At 39.6% G+C, this 20,479-nt stretch overlaps 1 protein-coding gene across 2 annotated transcripts in view; it reads right to left on the bottom strand.

The window, feature by feature from the left end:
* LOC134633850 (SH3 and cysteine-rich domain-containing protein 2-like) overlaps positions 1–9,375 on the bottom strand; it is a 33,645-nt gene extending 24,270 nt beyond the window's left edge. For both annotated transcript variants that reach the window (XM_063482978.1, XM_063482980.1), the window contains exon 1: positions 8,922–9,375. In XM_063482978.1, coding sequence (XP_063339048.1) covers positions 8,922–9,011 — 90 coding nt within the window. In that variant the 5' untranslated portion in view covers positions 9,012–9,375. The remainder of the gene's footprint in view (positions 1–8,921) is intronic.
* Positions 9,376–20,479: the final 11,104 nt, after the last annotated feature.

The following is a 20,479-nucleotide window of genomic DNA, read 5'->3' as shown; positions in this document are numbered from 1 at the left end:
TCATCGTTAAATTAAAACTTAAAGTAGTCATTTCATACTTTCAGTTAAAATACCCAAGGAAAACACAACATAGGTGACTTTTGTGCTTACATTTGACTCATGCTGTGTCACTACTATTGCACTATAATGCTGATGCTGGCACCTTGTTTGGGTAGATTCACACTTCTAATTAGGGAGCATGTCATCAGTGACAGAATCTCACTGGAAAAGGAGGATGGAAAATTCCCTTCATTTACTTAAATTTATAAATGCTGCTGTGAGCAAGCATCAACTAAAAGCTCATTATTTTTTAGCTATAATGTCAGAAATAGTATCACAAATTTTCTTGAAGAATCATGATATAATTTTGAGTCAGACCAGATAAATTTAAAGCTCCCTAAAATGACCTTTACAATAAGCTTACAGATCAAACCTGTTTCCAGGGCTAGGTGTTGAATCCATCCTAGTAATTATTTTCTTTTTTAAAAGAGTGGTTATAATCCGATAAGTAATCTGCCCTGATGTGCATTATCACCCTATAAGAGGTAGTAATAGGGTTATGTAGCTGACCTGCCAAAATTGGAGAAAGACACACACTCACACATCTGCAAAAAAAGAGGAAATCATGGCAAAGAAAAGAAAGTTGTTAAAATTGGAGGGCTTCTAAATTTTCCAGACATTGCTTAATTCATTTTGACTGTATTAGGCATTTGGCTCTGTCCATCAACCAATAAGAAATAAGACAGTAAAGATTAGAAATAGGACAGACTCAAGGCAAATTCTCCCGTCTTTTCATTTTCGTGACATTCACAGCTCTGTGTGTGGCTTCAAAATATCTGGCTATTGTTTGAAGTCCTATGTTTTAGCAATCCATGCAAGCAGACTCCACGAGCCCACAAGCCTGTCTGCCAAACTGTGCAGCAAAAGCAGCTTGCATCTCCAAATCCAGCCATTTAAAGGGCTTAACTGCACAAGCAGCTTTGTAGTTAGTATGAGGTGATGATCACAATGGCTCTTTGATGTTCACACAATGCTAAGGAAAAACACTTATCGCAAGGTATTACTTTGATGTAACGTCAATACAAAACTGCACTTTTCTTGACACTTGTGAAATCCAAAGCACAGGTTTCCAAAAGATGCTTCATTTTAAAATTACACCATTTCTGACAATGAAGTGACCCAGTTTTCTTTAGTAATTATATATTCATTATTTTTCTCCAATACTTTCCTAACATTTCACTGAGGTACATCGCGTGTGACAGTATTTATGTGCAAAAAAAAAAAAAAAAAAGGCCAAACATAAGCCTCTTAACACTAAGCCACCATTGTAGGTGGGCATATGCACAATTAGTTCATTAAATAAACAGTAACCACAAGAAGAACTAATTGGTTAAAGCAATAATTAATATGCAGTCCAACCACCTCTCTGCTATTATTCAGCTGTATTAAACCAGCTTGATGGAATGTAAGGCTAATGGGATCTTGAAAAACCTGTACAGTTTGTTAGCATTTTGATCTTGAAAACAAAAATACAGACATATCTTCTTATTCTCCTAAATTTCTGTAAAAAAATATCGTGTACATATATAAACTATACCGAAACAAGCAACAGGGCACTGCTTTTTCTTTCACATTTTCTACATTCCTGTTAATCTTCTTTGCAGACTGTGGAGTTATATTGTGTCAAAAGTCCCACGTAAGATTAAATGTAATCATGAGCAAATAATTTAATTACACAGGTACAGGTTTTCATCGCCACTTACATGGTTAAGTTCTGCACATGTAGAACTCAGCAGCCCAAGCACACAAAATAGCCATCACACTGGTGAGAGCTTCTGCTTGGTTAACACTGCAGCAGATTCGTGCTCTCGCAGGCAGCTCTGCTTTGAAAGCTGAATTCTGTTTACACAAATTATTCAGGCTTTTGACAGTTTAAGAGGGCAAAGTCCAAAGAAAGAAGGGACCCTAAAGTGATTTGTCAGATTCAGTGCACACACAACCTCTTTAAATGACAGGTTCATCTGAATGTGGTAAACCAAGTTATACTGTGATAGCAACATAAGCTACCGGAAGATAAAGAAGCTGAATGAACCATTAACAGTTTTTTTCTGTGTATATGTGGAAGTATTGACAACTAGCACTGGATTGCTTTAATGCTAAAGAAATCTTAAAGAATTTAAAGTCAAGTTTTGAAGTCTCCACAGTCCTGTTCCATTAGCTTGTTGTACACGATCAATAATCATAACAAGGATCAAGAAAGGAAGAGTGCATCGGGATCTAGTCATTATAATTTTGGGGTTGCAGCCAAAATAGCTGATTACACTTGTCAACAAATTATTGCCCACTTGCTTTAAAAGTTGCTCTAGAATCTCCAAGATCCAGTTTTGTGTGGATTGCTGAACACCAACGAGGCCTCCACTTCTTATCAACACATCATTTCCCCTAAATTACTTCCATATATTTTGTGAGGTTTTGATATTTTCTACTTTTATTGTGTGTTTTATTGAATTCTGTTTGTATTTACACAGCATCAACTTTTTTTTGGAATTGGGGTTGTACATGCATAGAGAGAAACGTCCTATTCAGCTGATGAACTTGTCTAACTCTCGGAGAAAAAGTCAAGGCTGTATTTTTATTAATTTAATGCCAATGCAGTACTAGAAGTACCCTCTTCAGTAGATGACTAAGTTACATCACAGTTGCCAAGCAACACAAGCAACTTAAGTATAAGTAATTGTTAGAAATTCATCTAATTTTACATCACACATGTACTTTTTCAAGGCAAGTCTGCCATTTAGTGCTGAAGATGAAAACTATTCATTATGAACTTTCAATTTTTCCATCTCATTACATAAACAGCTTTATATTTGAAAAGAGAAAATAACCTAGAAGTTCCCTATCCCTAAAGCAATAACCTAAGGTCAGTACTAAACAAAGTCCCCGCTTATTCCCCACTGGCTCCACCCTGACATTGTACACGGGACTCTGCTGAATCAGCAGCATTTCTGAACTCAATCAAGGACAGTAATTTACTGACTTCATCATCAATCAAAACAATGCAAGATACATAAGTACAACAGTGAGGCTGTAAAGAATGAGAAGTTGTTTTATCAGTTTGCAGTTTGTGGAGAATCCTGCTGTTGTAAATATCTGTCTCCCAACCATTTATCTGCCTTCACTGCAAGCTTCTCTCTAGTTATTTTCAAAGGTCAGAAGGACAAATCCATCTATCTTACAGATGAAAAACAACACATCACAAACTGTCAGGTCGAAGATGCATCATTCACTCACTTCTAATTGAATGATAGTTCCAGCAGCAATGCAGCTGAAACAAACACAAGGAGACGGAATACACTTTGTCCAGAAACATCATCTACACAGTATAATCAGACTGTATGAACTGAGTGCTCATTAAAAGGAGTTTAGTTATACAAAATGTTATTGAAGAGGAGAGTATCATTATCCAATTTGCTGCAGTGCATTTATGTGCAGTTTGTTTCATGAAGTGGAAATATTGCAAATCTTCAAAATTTTATGTTTCTACTTAACACTTTAAAGAAAGTCTTGATCAAAAATAAGTGCAGCCTATAGTTTAGTTTAACCATCTAAATTCTGGCTATTGACAATATGATGATCACTGTCACGCTTCTCTTTTTTGCCTTTTCTCTTGTTCAGTCAATTCTGCTAACTCCAGCTTGAAGTCCAGTCCCTAATTCATCTTTATCCTTCCAACCACCCATAGCCATCTACCCACTCTGAACTTTGGAAAAAGTCACCATGTACAGAAATAAGATAAGATAAGATAACTCTTTATTGTCATTGCACAGTCATACATAGTGCAATAGTACAATGAAATTGGAAAACTGTCCTAAGTCGGCACTATATACATAGGGAGCTATGGCACAGGAAATGCAAAAAGAGAAAGATATACAGATGAACTTCAACTACAAGTTTATTTAAATTACCCAGAGTAATTATGAAAGAGAAAGGAAAGTGATATTCTAAGAGGAGAGCAAAGAATTAATTAGTTAAAGAGGAGGAAAAAAGCTGATAAGCAAGTTAGTGAGAGGAACAGCAGAAGGAGGAGAGCTCTGAGAAGTGACTGAAGGGCAAAGTCAGACAGAAATTGCGCTATAATTTTACCTCCATAAAAATGTCTTCTGCGTTGGCTGAAAATTTGGTGGTCTGTGTAACTCCCTATGGACTGGGGCACCTAGCACTGTCAGCATTTACACGCAAAGTCTAATGTGAATATTAAACTTTATGTAGCAGCTGATTCTGAGCACAGCTCTCATTTTATCCACTACTTAACAAAAGTGGTGTTTTAAAGAACCCATATTATGAACAGTTACATGTTTTAAATTTTATGTTTCTACAGCAATAGGTTTACATGCTCTGATATTTAAAAAATACATTATTTTTTTTCATATTGTACTTGTGACACTGTTTTTCTGCCCTGTGATTTTTTTAAGCCCCCCCCCCCAATCCAAAAAGTCCAGTAAACAGTGCAAAAAATAAAAAACTACAAAGAGTGACAGAAGTCTGCACGAAGTTAATATAATAATAATAATAATAATAATAATAATAAGTCTTATCTGCAGATGCACAATACTGCACGACACCCCCTTTGTGTAAATTATTACATATTCAACTGGCATTTATAATTTATGGTTTATAGTTAGGTATTTAACATTTAATGGTCACAAGCAGAGGGTAGATACTGAAAGATCATGGTTACAATAGCAGAATCAAGCTTCTGGGCTAAGAAAGGGTGAGGAGTTCATTACAGCTCAGAATAGAGCTCCTACTCCACATTGAAAGGAGCCAACTGAAGTGGTTCAGGCATCTGACAAGGATGCCTCCTAAGTATGTCCTGCATGAGGCATTTTCAGCATGTCCTATAGGGAGGGGGTCCCAGGGCAGTCCAAGAACAAGCCGGGGAAATTATTTCTCAGCTAGTGTGGGAAGACCTCAGTGCTTCCCCAGAAATCTAGAGGAAGTGTCCGAGGAGAGGGAGGTCTGGACATCTCTGCTTAGACTGCTGCCCTAGTAACCCGGATGCAAATAAGAGGTAATTGTGTTATAAGCGGCTTTTTTCTTCCTATTCACCTTCTATTTAACAGTCACACATTCACACTCCAATGAACACATTGCAGAGCAACTTGAGGGTCAGCATCTTGCACAAGAATACTTTGGCATGCAGACTAGAACAGCCAGTCAACCAACCTTCCAATTAATAGACAACCTGCTCTACCTACTGAGCTATGGCCACCGTGGATGGATGAATGGACGGGTCAGCTGATGGGCCAAAGCCAACATTACATAATGATACTACATGGGAATATCAGATAATAATCAGATTAGAATTTTAGATTATGAGCTATATGCTAACATTAAGGATTTTCCTGTTATTGGGAAGACATTAACATCCAAATTTAAAGTAATCGACTGGGTCTTTAGTTCCTCGGGAGTATTATGTTTGAGATGACAACTAGTTGGGATGGACTTCAACTTTTGGACCTCTCCATACCTGTGTGTGCAGGATCAAATGTGCTATAGAATGAGCACAATAACTAAATATGGAGCAAACTGCTAGTGTACATTTTGTTAAAAGGTTACTAAATTCATTGTTAAATTCAGCTGCTTCCAGAATCTGTGATGCTAAAAAACAGGAGTGGAAAACCTTAAAGGTGCCTTTTAAACAGAGGTTGACAAAAAAGCCTGGAGCCTTATAACTACATGCAACCTTACAGACACGATAAACTACAGTTTTTAACAACTCGTGCCACGATGAGACTGTTGTGCGCCATAATTGTTGAGTTGTCGGTCTTCCTAGAGGTACTAGAAGGATTGCTTTTGCTGCTTCTGGACAGTGCCAGGATGTCGAGTTCCCTGTTTTTAGTCTTAATTTTAAACTAAGACTTTAGCTTCATGTAAAGTGCATTTACATGAGACAACAAGGCAAAAGCAAAAGCAAATACAATACTGAATAAACTTGTACAACATGTGCTCCAAGTGATTAGAGAGGAATAATAATATTTTTGGAGCAATCACCTTGCCCGTAGGTGGAGGAGGTGGAATAACTACTCATTCTCTGTCACTAGCTCTATTAGAAGCACTCAAGAAAGCCAGTGGGCCCACTTAGCGGTGCAATAAATACTCTGAGAGCTGAGGGACAGTGAGGAGAGAGAGAGCGAGAGAGGGGAAAATGAGTGAGACATAAGGGAGAGCTGCTATAGAGATGAGAAAGAATACAAAGACTGGTTGTTAGAAGTCAGAACGGGGGAAACAGGGCGAGAGCAGAAGGAAGAAGCTGTTATGAAATGAAAAGATTTAAGTAAAAATATTCAGAGTGACAGAAGAAAAAAAAACAAGTAAATCTCTAGAGATACTCTCAAGTAGATTACTCTTAAAGAGACCCCAGTTGTAACACATATTTAATCTTTCCCCTCCCCTTTCCTCTTCCTTATTCTTCTGTGAGATGGGAATAGGTCACGGCTGCCAGCAGCTGGTTTTGCAAACATCGGGGCGACATGGCTGACGTAGCTCAGAGGATTGTTTCCTCCCATTTCTGTTTTGTCTGGACAACCATTCGCATGAATTATGACCCAGCCACTAGCAGGACACAGCAAACATATGCTAGCTGATTGTCTCATAAATTCACGCCGCACCTCACTGCCCACCATCCATTGTGCCGTCTGTAGTCAAGTAACAACAACAAAGAGCTCTTCCTGCCAGGCCTGTTTCAGGTCCCTGTGGTGATGACCAACAAAAGACGAGTATAATGTGATTTGTTACTGTGATATTTGCTGCAATTAAAGCTGTCATTGGAGATTTAGATCCATGTTGGTGAGGGATTTAAGCTGGTTTAGTCACTGGAAATTTACTCAGACTCAATTCAGAGAAAAATAGATTGGCAAGTCCATTTAAAAATAAAATAAAAACTTTGGAGTTACAAAGCAGGTAACAACCCTCTGTTAAATCTAAACCAGAGGTACAACACAACCAAACACAACAGACTCTTCTGAAACCCTCCACTTCACCTTACATGAAAAAAAATGTAACTACACCTCACACAGACACAACTTTGGTGACAAAACTGCAGAGCAACGCAGGCAGAAGCATGACACCTAGTTTATGCTCGCTATTGTTACCCTGTATACAGCTTAAAAAGACTTCCTAGGGAAAACTTGCCTCCCAACTTTTACTCCTGCACCAGAGCTGGTGCAGAGCTTTCTTCTGAATGGTAACACCTTCATTTTAAGACTGCAGCAAGTCCAGTGCCTCAAGCACCAGCATATATGGATACGGTGCTGTGGTAATGTCACGTTTGGTGTGACATTACCAGTGCAGAGACCATAAACTAGATTTAAATGTTGTAGGTAAGTATACATTAGCACTCCATGGCGAAAGTTTAAGAAATACTAGTCAGAGCAAATTTGGTTGAAGTCTAGTTAGTGAAAAATGGAAAATGGCAGATGCCTTGATGTGTAAAGAGATGTGCGGAATAAAGTTGTTCCCTAATACTTTAAGTGTCACTAAAGTCTTCATGTCATCAGATGTTTGTCTCCTCCATGCACCTTGGAAATAGGTGGAGTAGTGCCAAAAAAATGTTTTGCTTTCGATGCCTTGATGTGAGCACCACTCTGTTTTCTGATCATTTGGTCCTATTTGAAAGAGTCCATGTCCTTTTTTAAAAATGTTAGCTGTTTTTAGTTACTGCTACTATTATTATTATTATTATCATCATCAATATTATTATTATTATTATTATTGTTGTCCTGGAGGAGACACAAAACCCTTCAGGGTTGCATCCGAAAGGCCATTTGCCATAAAAATCTGACCTTAAATTTTCTATTTTCACTTTTTTCCCCCACTTATTTGGGAAAATCCTACTGAGGTTGGAAGTTTAGCCAAGATGGCAGTATACAAGGCTGAAAACCAAAACACTATGTCAGAATGAACTACAATGAACTCATATTACAAGATTAAAATAAGGCTAATCACAGGAGCAGTAGTAATGGCAATAAAAGCAGCTGCTTCCCATAAAACTTACAATGGTTCTGAATTTAGCCAAGGATATTGGACTCATCAATTTAACCTCAAAACAAGCAGGGTCCCTGAAAACAAGTATTAGCATCCAAACCTTGTTCAGGTATTCTCAGGGCATAGATTTAAGTGAGAGAACTGGAGCACAAATGAGTGGAACCAAAATTAAACCTACTTCAAGGGGAGACTTGTTTAATTCTATTTGCAGACTATTAAAGGTGGCTGCTGCAGTATCTCTTCCAAGCCTCCATGTGTACATTAGTGATAACTAATGCACTGTACGTCTAGTAATCTCATATGTCTGCAAACTGCCAATGCCTAAATTAATGTACTTAATCAAATAACTGCCAACATTAGCAGATAAAGCACAGAAGAAGTGTTGGCACATCCATTTAACCAGACACGAGGCGTTATAAAAGGGCGACTGGATTCCATGTTTGGCAGCTGGGAGGACTCCTCTTCTGGGACACTGTACTTCTAATATTTACAGCATGTACACAAAACGACTGTGGACATCCTTCTCTGACCTAAGCTAAAGAAGCAATAAAGACCTTTCTTCTTTGTTTACTTGCAGCTTTTGATATTTTGTGCACACATACCAGACAAAGCTCACACCCCTCTGTGTAATCTCTGCTCTCCAACGCTGAGGCCAAGCTAATTACCTGAATTAAAGCGGGTTAGGGTTGTTATGCAAGCCGCTACAGAATTAGCCTCGTGGGAAAGTAAATACTCGCACTTAGTCCTAATTTACATATTAAAAATTATTTATTTTAAACTGAAAGACCGCTAAATAAAACAGTAAAGAAAAAGGGATATAAACAACAGTCCTCTTTGAGTAACAAATTATTGCTTTAAAAAAATCCTCCAGTTTTTACACAGGTGTGTGCCGTTACCTTTGATTCTTGTTGACTAGGCACAGTAGCCTGTGGTCGGTGAAGGTCCCGGTTTTGTGGTTCGTTCTCCTTTTCGCTTATTTCTGTCATTTTTTATTAAAAAAAGATCTTCCTTCCTCAGCAAAACTCAACCAAACTGGCAAGTCCACAGCGACAGAGGAATCTGGAAACTACGCATGCAGAGGTGCAAACATCCCTACGGTCTCTCGTGCAGGGACCCTGGACCAATTCTGACTGCTAACTTGTCGACAGCAGCCATCTAGGAATACGCTTTAAAGCTGTCTCCGTCCTTTTTTTCGCTCTGAAGACGCGGTGGGAAAAATATCCAACAGCTGCAGCCAGCCGGTTCGTTCATTTCCCTCCGCCGCCTCTCTCCTCTCTCTCACACCGGCCAGTTTTTCTCCGCTCGCTCGCTCACTTGCACACGCGCTCCTACAACAACTTTGATTTCACCGTCACAAGTGCTCTGCTCGTCCTGATTGGTCGAGACCAACGAAACTACGCCAAAAGCAGCAGAGGAGCTGAATTCTATAGGCTGGAAAATGATGACGATGAAGGGGCAGTACCAGATTCAGGTGAGTGCTGTTGAATTCTCCTTATAAGCATCGTATTTAGATATTCAGCGTCTATGTTGTTGTTAGGCTTTTGCCTACAATAGAGAGTAAGGGTCAATAAAATAGTGTAAATTTCTTGAATGGTCGCTCAACAGCAGCACGGTGGCACGGTGGTTAGCACTGTTGCCGCACAGCAAGAAGGTCCTGAGTTCAATTCCATCATCAGGCCGGGGTCTTTCTGTGTGGAGTTTGCATGTTCTCCCCGTGTTTGCGTGGGTTCCCTCCGGGTACTCCGGCTTCCTCCCACCGTCCAAAGACATGCAGCTTGTGGGGATAGGTTAATTGGATAATCCAAATTGCCACTAGGTGTGAATGTGAGTGTGAATGGTTGTCTGTCCCTGTGTGTGTCCCTGCGACAGACTGGCGACCTGTCCAGGGTGTACCCCGCCTCTCGCCCTATGACAGCTGGGATAGGCTCCCCCGCGACCCTGAAAAAGGATAAGCGGAAGGAATGGATGGATGGATGGTCGCTCAACAGTGGAATGATGTGTTTCGACAGCTTTTTTACTTCAAAGAAAGATTTCTTAGCTAACTGTGTTTATAAAAAGTGGTTTTATTATTTGGAATTAAACTTTGTCAACTTTGACTTGTTTAAATTTGCTCCAGCAAATAGTAGATTACCTTCACAATATTGCACCAGGCAGACAATTCCAATATATCGCATATAAAAATAGCATGATTATGTTGTTGATGTTTAAGTGCGGTACGATGCTAATACACTTCTCCTGATGCACAGGATATTGGTAGCAAGCCTGCAAATGTAATATTATTACTTCATTAGTGAAATTAAACTTCTTCCACCACTGAAAACGGCTGCGTACAATATGATCTCATTCAGTTTCCTGAAAGCAAGACTGCATTCACTACTGGGGCAATATGCAGGGGTTGATGAAAAATGAAAGGCAATAAGGCTGAATCTCGTCCAATACAATGTTTATTTGTACACCACAAGAATAATGCTTAAAGCTAAATGGACAGTTAAGTAGTATAGTGGAGTTATGGAGGCAAATACAACCGTGTTTATAAAAGGTTTGCACTTCAAAATTTTGTGAGCAGGTGTCTGCACATGCGTATGGATACAAATCAGCAAATTATCTGATGCATACCCAGGACTGATTTATCTTGCACTTGCATACTATTCTTATACTAAGTTATTTCTCATAAATATGTACAAGTATTTGATTTGATAGATTTGATCTTATGTATTTAAAATTAAAGTCTAATTTAAAAAAAATTTAAATGAACAAGAAGAAAATAAGAGTATATTTTAAAACAATACAATACTATATGCGTAGACAATTCACAAAGAGCACCAGCAGCAAAGCACAGGTGGCTGATTCAGCACCAAGGACAGCTCCTCCCCTCTCTTGCCTGCCTCTGTGTGTGTCTATATGTGTGTGTGTTTGTCACTTATTATCAGCCTTACATGTGAAACTGTCTGGTTTCATAGTCGACAAGTTCTTTTCATTCCAATAATAGAACTTCTCTTATCATGCAAGGTTGTTTGTGTTTGTTGCAACAACCTGTATACAGCGTGTAATGTATTCCATAAAAACAAGCTAATTATAGAAAGGACTCAGAACAAAGCAGTGGCACGGACTGCTAATGATTAATTAATATTTAGATACTATACTGAAAGCTAAACACTTTGACAATGAGCATAGCGGAAACATATCACGCTGTGATGCTGCTCTGTCTAGTTTTATTTATGTGCACATTTAAAAATATACACAATGAAATGTTTATATACAACATTTTCTACCTATCTATCTATCTTCACCAAAATATTCTCTCTGAGGCAGATGATGTTTGTACACCATGTCCCAGTTTTTTTTAGTGGCAGTTGTCTGAAATAATCATAGCTGGCCTTGAGCAGTTTAACAGTACACTGACAGAGCCTGCCTTTCCCCATTTCTGCTACAATGTTGTGTTATTTTGGAGCAGGAAATTATGTAAATTGAAGACCATATTATCTTATCTTAAATGCATGAAAAAGCTGATAAGGACGCTCAAGGGCTCCTCTGCGTAACTGTGTGTGTGGTATAGAGCTAGTATCGGCTCTAGAAATGAACAGAGTGACCTTCGTGCATACATTTTAATACTGCATAGGTATATGTAATCATTTCCTGATGATTAGGATATTTTTGCCCTTTTACATGTCACAGAACTCACCTGTGCTTTTTATCTATTTCTTGCTTTGCAAATATCATCAGCTGAGCATCAGATAAGTATGTACAACTGAATGTCCACATTTGTATGCATGTTTTTGCTACATTTATTAGCCACTGAAAACACTTGGTTACCAAATAATTATTATTAGACAAAGGTGATGTCCTTTGCTGTCATGGCAGGATTCTTGCCGATATCTATTTTGGGGCATCATCTTTTACTATTTGCTTAAGGAAGTACTTTTTCGCTCTACTTATGATACTCTTCCATATGCTTACTGATTCTCTGTCTCTCAGCGTGTATGTTTGATGTCTAATTCAGATTTAAAGGTAAATATGTGTTTGATTACAAGCCTTGATTTAGCAAAAAATAAAAAATAAAATAAATCCTTATCACATGTGAAGTTTGCTCAAAGCAAATATTCCAGAAGGACCAACAGCGTGCATTGGCAACAGAAGAAAAAAGCAAAATAAAATATTTTACACATGTTGCTCCTTCACTCTTTCTTCTTTTCCCTGCAGTTCCAGGTGTCTTACTCCATTTTCATGACTGTCATCTAAAATGCTCTGCACAGTGCACCAGTCTTTTTACGTCATCTTGTGTATGCGAATATGTGCGAGTGTGTGCGTTTGTACTGTATGTTTGCGAAGTAGAGCTGCAAGAAGCAGGAGAAGGGGATTAGGGCCCCGTCTCTAGAAGGCACATGACCTGATATGCCTCTATTTAATCTCCCCATCTATTCAAATTAGCATAACCCTATTTTCTCTTTTGCTTCCCCTCTATCTAGTGTCTCCTCCTTCTCCTCTCCCATTTTTAAATCTGTCAATCCGCACGCTCCCTCTCATTTCCAAATTATCATTTGTCATCTATGCCAACTTTGATTCTCATCTGTTTCCAGGAGAAAAACAGTATTTTCCCAGCAGGCAGTCTGGAGAGACAGCTGACTTCAGCTGCTTCCCAGCACTGGGTGGCCAGACAGTTTTGGTTTTGCTCTGAAATGCTTCAGTTGGGCTCTGCTTGGGCTGTGTTTGTTGCCTCCAGCAGCTTGTGGTGCTATTTAGCCACCAATAAGTACAATTTATTCCATATAGTAAGAAACAGATCAAGAACTGGATTGGTTTTAGTCAGGGTTCTCATTCTCTCTATCACTGACTTTGTGTTAATCTGTATTTAGCCTTTTCTTCTCCCTCTGTCTTTATCAGGTCATTGCTAGCTCCCTGTTTTAGATTAAAGATTTGTTAGGCACGTTTTCAGTTAAAGCACCTTTTCTTGTAACACCTACCACTCAACCTTGTTTTTTATCTGCTCTTCAATCTACTTTATGGACTTTATTGAACTCATGGATAATAATGTCAACATTATCATAATCCTCAGGAGGATTACAGTAAGTTTACTGGGTTGCTGTCATTGTAAAGCACAATCAAAATTCTTTAGTCATTGTCCTTATATGCCATTATTGGAAGATTATGCTGCATATGACCTTCCTGATGCAAGTTTTATCTTTCTATCATCAGACCCTCGACTTCAAAAGAATGCACACATTGCTCAGGCCAGGGGGTTTTCTCTGTATGTGGCCAACAGATTTTATTAAGCATTAAACAAGCATTATACCCCAGAATTCATCTGGGTAACATTGAGTTGTAATGAATGCATTAGTCATCTGCTGACCTTGTCAGCTAAAACATTTTTATTGGTCTCAGAAGCAAAAAGAACTTAAATTTTGAAAAAGTGATATACACTTACTGGCCTCTATATTAAGTACTGCTTGATAATGCAAATATCCAACCAGCCACTGGATGCATCAATGTATGGGCCAGCTGTGGCTCAAGTAAGTAAGGTTTATTTATATAGTGCTTTTCAAAGAAATAAAAGTCACTAAGTTCTGTATGAGTGATTGGTTGAATTAAACTTGTAGTAGAAGGTGCTTTGATTGCTTACCTGACTTAAAATGTGTTGTAAAAGTACCAGTTCATTCACCATTCTTTCATGTAAACATGGTCGAGATAACCTGGTGAAGTTCAAACACATCAAGAATCTACAGCAGCTGTGCAATGCCATCATGTCAGTGTAGACCAAAAGATGAATTATCATTGTCACCCACTTGCATCCATTATACACCCACAGTTTTTGAACGCTGCTTCTATCTTCAAAACCAAGGAATCACACAAGATAAATGCAACACCAATATCTATTTTATCACTCTGTCTCATCTATGTCATATTAAAGAAATTAAATATGATTATAAGAATAAATAATTTGATTTAACTACATTGTGTATTTGTTCAGCTGCACTTCAGTTCAGTCATACTGAAGTCTGTTTATTCGTCTTCTCAGCAGCAAAAGCGTATTGCATATTGAAAGAGGAAAAGCTGTATAAAGCCTTTAAATAAAGCCTTAAATGATGCAACAGAAAACCTGATAGATTGTCTCAAATAAGCATTCCATTTAGGTCCCAGTCACGGAAGGGAAAAAATATGTCAACAACCACAAAAAACCACTGGCTGGTGACTGACTGCAGGGATTTTTTTCCTGATTTTTTTCTGATGATCACTATCCCAGTCTGTCACAAGGCTAACACATAGAGACAGACAAATATTTAAATCCACATTAATACCTTTAGCCGGTTTAGAAACACCAAGATAACCCCATGCATTACTTTGGATTGTAGGGAAAAGCCAGAGTACCTGGAGACAACCCAGACACGGGGAGAACATGCAAACTCCTCACATTTCAAATCCAGGACCTTCTTACTGTGAAATGGCAGTACTAACCACTGCATCGCCTTGTGGCCCTAATATAAATATAGAAAGAAAGTATCTCTAGGGTCCGCTTGTTCCTTTAAATAAAACCTTACCACTGTGAGTGTGACAATTATAAAAGCGATGACAGTCATAGGATTGAAATGCTAAATTCGTTGATCAGACTAAGCATAGATTAACAGACACTTTCAGCAGTTACATAGCAAAGTCTGAGAGTATCTGCCAGCCTGTGCAGGTCACTAAGGACAGTCACATGTTATCTCGTGTGCTGCACACAGTGCAAATCTCTTTGCTGCCAACACAGCCTGAGAGAAGACATAGTCATCACAACACAAACTTAGTTCTTGGAAACTAAACTAATCTCTAAGAGATGCTGTAGTTTTAAATGGTTTTGTGTAATGGGAAGTATGTAGAATTTGGTATCTTTAGAAAACTGCTCACAGAATAAAAACATGTCATGCAGCTCTAAAGGTTCTCTGTGAAGAGATGGAAATAACAATGTTGGACACTGTAGCACAAGAAGTTGCCAAGTGCAACAAGCTTTGGAAGATTATTAAGAATCTGAATAGCCTGCAATAAGAAAATAGGAGACAAGTTGCATATTTCAGTTGTCTCATGAGGCCAACTCAGCCTTGAAGCCACTGAGTAAAAAAGTGTGTTATTTTAAAGATCATTTTCTATTTAAATGAGAAAGCTTAATTTAAAGTCTTTGATGTAATGAACAACCTCAGATCCCCGCTGTATCTGGGTCAAATGTTAACCTACTAATTCCTGATAGGAGACAAATCTCTTTCATGATATAACAAGCAAACGTTTGCTCATGTGTGAAACAGCCTTGTTTTTTTATTTATCACTTTGAAGAGTTTTTCATTGCTAGCTTGATCCACATGGAATACATGGCCCACTTTTTCTGTGGTTTTTTTTTTTTTTTTGCCTTTGTTTGTAGCGGATCTATTTCCTTTCTTTTATTCCAACTTCATGTGTGGTTCTCTATTTTCGTTCTATTTACAAAGTGACAGTATTTAATGACAATGTGAAAACACAGAGTCCCCAGTGTTTGCTCTACCAGGTCAGGTGTGAACTATGAAATATATAAAAGTGTGAACTATCATGAAAAAGAAGGATCCAAGTGAGGCTTTCGGGGTGAGAGAGTAGTGATGGTGAAATGAGAGAAGGAACCAACTCAAGTGTAGAGAATGAAATCTTATTTCATTCAAAATGATCACACTGTAGATGCGCTCCTCTAAAAAGAATTTTTTTAATATAAATATAAAGAAAGAGATGTCAAACTTTGCTAAAAACAGTATGATTTATTTATACACCACAACTGTCATGAGGTCACAAGGAATGTGTCATTTTTCCCTCCAGTAAAAAGCTGCTGTGAACATCAGTGCGACACTATTCAGGTAACTGACTGTAAGACGAATCAAAGACTCACACTCATCCTTTCTTGTGTTACGAGGCAGACGCAAACAGACACGGTGACAGGTGGAGCAAACGCAGACCTGTCTTTAACTGCGGTATAATTTAATAACAATTTTAGAAGTTATTAACAACAAGAAATTAAATTGTCTGACTACAATCTGATTATGTGAAAATGATTCTGACCTAATTGGAGCAAGAAAGCATATTACCTGCTGAGTAACACAGCTCACTACAAGCTCAGGGAGCAGGACATGAAAAAGAAATGAACGGCCATTACATGATGGCTGTGAGATAAACATACAGTAAAGTATTTATTGTCAATAACTTATATTATCTACAATTTGATCTACTGGTGTTGATAGTGGTGAAAAGACAGGGGATCAAATATAATTCAAACCCAATTCTGCCCGAGGTTTATATCTGATGAAAGTCATCAATTTGATGGTAAACGTATTCTACGCTAGATTCGACACAGCGAACACCACGAGACCGGACAGTGTGCGCACCGCGGATGACGTCAGTGCGCACACTGTGTCTGAGGAGGATGTGCGGAAGTGCTTCAGGAGGGTGAACGCACGCAAAGCTACTGGTCCGGACGGGATTCCCGGCCGCGTCCTCAAGTCATGCGCGGCTCAGCTGGCTGGAGTGTTTACACACATCTTCAACCTTTCCCTCTCTCTGTCTGTAGTCCCAGCCTGCTTCAAAATGGCCACCATCGTCCCTGTACCCAAATCCTCCACCATCTCCTCATTGAACGACTGGCGACCCGTAGCCCTGACCCCCATCGTGAGCAAATGCTTCGAGAAGCTGGTCAGGGACTTCATCTGCTCTGCACTACCCGACTCACTGGACCCTCTACAGTTCGCATACCGCCACAACAGGTCCACTGATGATGCCATAGCCCTGACACTCCATGCTGCCCTGTCACACCTGGAGAAGAGAGACACGTATGTGAGAATGCTGTTTGTAGATTACAGCTCAGCATTCAACACCATCGTTCCCTCAAAGCTGGACAGGAAACTGCAGGATCTAGGACTGAGCAGCTCCCTCGGCAGCTGGATCCTTAACTTCCTGTCTGACAGACGCCAAGTGGTCAGACTGGGCAGCACCACCTCATCCCCCATCACACTGAACACTGGTGCTCCACAGGGGTGTGTACTGAGCCCTCTCCTGTACTCACTCTACACCTACGACTGCACGGCCACTAGAAACTCCAACATCATTGTGAAGTTTGCGGACGACACTACAGTGGTGGGTCTTATTACCAACGGTGATGAGACGGCCTACAGGGAGGAGGTCAGCGCCCTGACCCACTGGTGTCAAGACAACCATCTCACCCTCAACGTCGCAAAGACAAAGGAGTTGATAGTGGACTTCCGGAGGTGCAGAGGAGTACACACCCCCATCACCATCAACGGCGCCGCTGTGGAGAGAGTGAGCAGCTTCCGCTTCCTTGGTGTACATCTGGCTGAGGATCTTACGTGGTCAGTACACATAAACAAAACAGTGAAGAAGGCGCAGCAGCGCCTCTTCTTTCTCAGGAGACTGAAAAGATTCGGCATGAGCCCCCGCATCCTCAGGACCTTCTATCGTGCCATTGAGAGCATCCTCACTGGATGCATCACCACCTGGTACGGCAACAGCACCGCTCACAACCGCAAAGCTCTCCAGAGAGTAGTGCGGTGCTCTGAACGGATAATTGGAGGTGAGCTTCCCTCCCTCCAAGACATCTACAGGAAGCGGTGCCTGAGGAAAGCGGGTAGGATCATCAAGGACTCCAGTCACCCCAGCCATAAACTGTTCAGACTACTACCATCAGGAAGGAGGTTCTGCAGCATCCGGTCCCGTACCAGCAGACTGAGAGACAGCTTTTTCCACCAGGCCATCAGACTGCTGAACACTTCATAGACACCTCACCCTCACTACTGGAACTTCAACATTATGCACTCCATACTGTATATAAATACCACTGTTTTGCACATACCAACCTCTGTATATTTTATATATCTTATTTTATTGTTTACTTTATTTCATTTGTAAAACATGTATATACATACTATATACACACTCAAACACACACACGTAGAAAAACATATTTAGTATACACATTCAGTAATGTATATACCTTTACATATTGTACATATATTTATTACTTTTTAGATTAGCCATTTTTATATTTTGCTTGTTTTACATTATTGTATTTTGCACAACTCTGTTGCTTGTGAAGCTCGCACACAAGAATTTCACTCACATGTACTGTACCAGTGTACCTGCACATGTGATGTGACAATAAAAGTGATTTGATTTGATTTGAAACCATCAAATATTTGGTTTTTATTTCACAAAAAAATGTGAAATGCTCTCCCTCCTGGGAACCGTAGGGCTTGCGACAAAAATGTAAATCCAATGCGATACATTTACTATTGTAAACAGTTGTTTCTTGACAGAATGATGTTCCTATACTCATAGTCAGTTAACTGAACAAACTCCTGGCCAGAGGGGATGTTGGCATCGTTGTAAAGAAGCAGACAAAGCTGGTCAAATAATCATCATCATAATTGTATTTAGAAACCATTTTCAGTACTTCAGCTTCAAATGTTTCAATCTTTGCTTTTTGTTGCTTTGAAAATGGTGATGGAGAAGTATTGAGAATATCAGAAGAAGCTGCACTGTGTCTTTGTGGATCTAGAAAAAGCATATGATAGGGTCCCAAGAGTGAAGCTGTGGTACTACATGAGAAAGTCCAGAGTGGCAGAGAAATATGTGAGGGTGGTACAGGACATGTATGAGGACAGCGAGACAGGGTGAGGTAAGAGCAATGGATGGGTTCAAGGTGGGGTTGGGATTACATCAGAGATCGGCTCTGAGAACCTTATTGTTTACAGTGCTGAAGGACAGGTTGGCAGATGAGGTCAGGCAGGAGTCTCCATGGACTATGATGTTTGCAGAGGAATGAAAGTCCACGCAGAATGCATGTGTGTGAATGAGAGGAAGATGTATAGAAAGATGAGCATGAAGGCAGTAGAGATAGTGAGGGTCGAATGGGGTCAACCGTCCAGAGCAATGGACAGTGCGCAATAGAGGTAAGAAGTGCATGTAAGCAGGGTGGAGTGGGTGGAGTGTCAGGGGTGATTTGTGTCAGAAGGATAGCAGCAAGAAGGAAAGGGAAGGTTTATAAAATGGTAGTGAGACCTGCTTAGATGTATGGTTTAGTGACGGTGGCGCTAACAAGAAGACAGGAGTTTGGAGCTAAAGGTGGCAGAGCTGAAGATGCTCAGATTGTTATTGGTAGTGATCAGGATGGACAAGTTTACAAATCAATATTTCAGAGGGACAGCTCAGGTTGACCAGTTTGAAGACAAAGTTTGAAGACAAGGTTGAGATGGTTTGAACGTGCAGAAGAGGGGTAGTGGATATACTGGACAAAGGATAGATTGAATAAGGAGCGGCCGAGAGATGAAAAAATCAGAGAAGGTTCATGGATGCACTGAAGAGGATATGCAGGGGTTGTGTGACAGAAGAGGACACAAAGGACAGAGTGAGACAGAGGCAGATCATTCACGGTGGTGATCCCTAAAGGGGGGAGAAGAAGAAGAAGAAGAAGTGACATACAAAACTAGATTCGATTGCTGATGCTGCATAGGAATAATTCGCTAAACAAATGTGGCAGCTATATTTAGCTTCACAGGCAGTTCTACTGTGCCAAACAGTGTCTCTTCACAGGCTGCTGTTGCCTAAAGATTTACTCTATTTACTCTATGCCAATGATTACATGTGTTTTTCTTTCTCTGTGAGATCCAGCTCAAAATCCAGCCCAATATGAAAGCTATTTTGTTTGGTCATTACAGCTTTAAGGCTGAGGGTTCAAGAAAACATTTTAGAGGTGTGGAATGAAAGTGTTTACAGTGTGTGTGTGTGTGTGTGTGTGTGTGTGTGTGTGTGTGTGTGTGTGTGTCAACAGTAACAAAATGTCATTTGCTCATACTGAGTAAGGTCATAACTAAGTGAAAATTTGTCACGTCCACAATTACACCCACTCGGTTTCTTACTTTGGATAATGATGCAAACGCCATTTTGCGTTTTGAGGTGATGTTGGCAGTGGAAGGTAGGAATCTTTATCATTTTGGCCATTAGTCTGATAAATGCTGGAAGAAGACATTATGAGATGCAATCACAACAGCTTTTTAAAATACATGATATACTTGCTGTGTACCTAAAAAGCGCCGCTAACTGTAGGTAACACAAGCTTTTGGTATCACTATGTTAGTGAAAAGTTATAAACTTAATTTTAAGTGGAGAGAGTCTTTAATATATCTTTAAATTTTAGCAATATTTTCTTTCTCATGAGAGCAAAACATAACTAATATGATAGACTTTCAAAAGATGTCTTTTTGTAAAGTTGATCGAACTCACTCTGGAGCAGGACACAGTACATTATGCGTCTGCAGTACACAGCAATAGAGTTACGAGAAAAAAAACAGATTGTCAGCAGCAGTGATTCTGTGAGCGAGTCAGGGATGAGATGGCTAAAGAAAAGGCTAGGTGGAGAGGATAGGCAGCTGGCCAGAATGACACTGAGATTTGTGTTCAA

Source organism: Pelmatolapia mariae, linkage group LG8 (genome assembly GCF_036321145.2).
Source record: "Pelmatolapia mariae isolate MD_Pm_ZW linkage group LG8, Pm_UMD_F_2, whole genome shotgun sequence".
Classification (NCBI taxonomy): Eukaryota; Metazoa; Chordata; class Actinopteri; order Cichliformes; family Cichlidae; genus Pelmatolapia; species Pelmatolapia mariae.
This window is presented reverse-complemented; position numbering and strand designations above follow the sequence as displayed.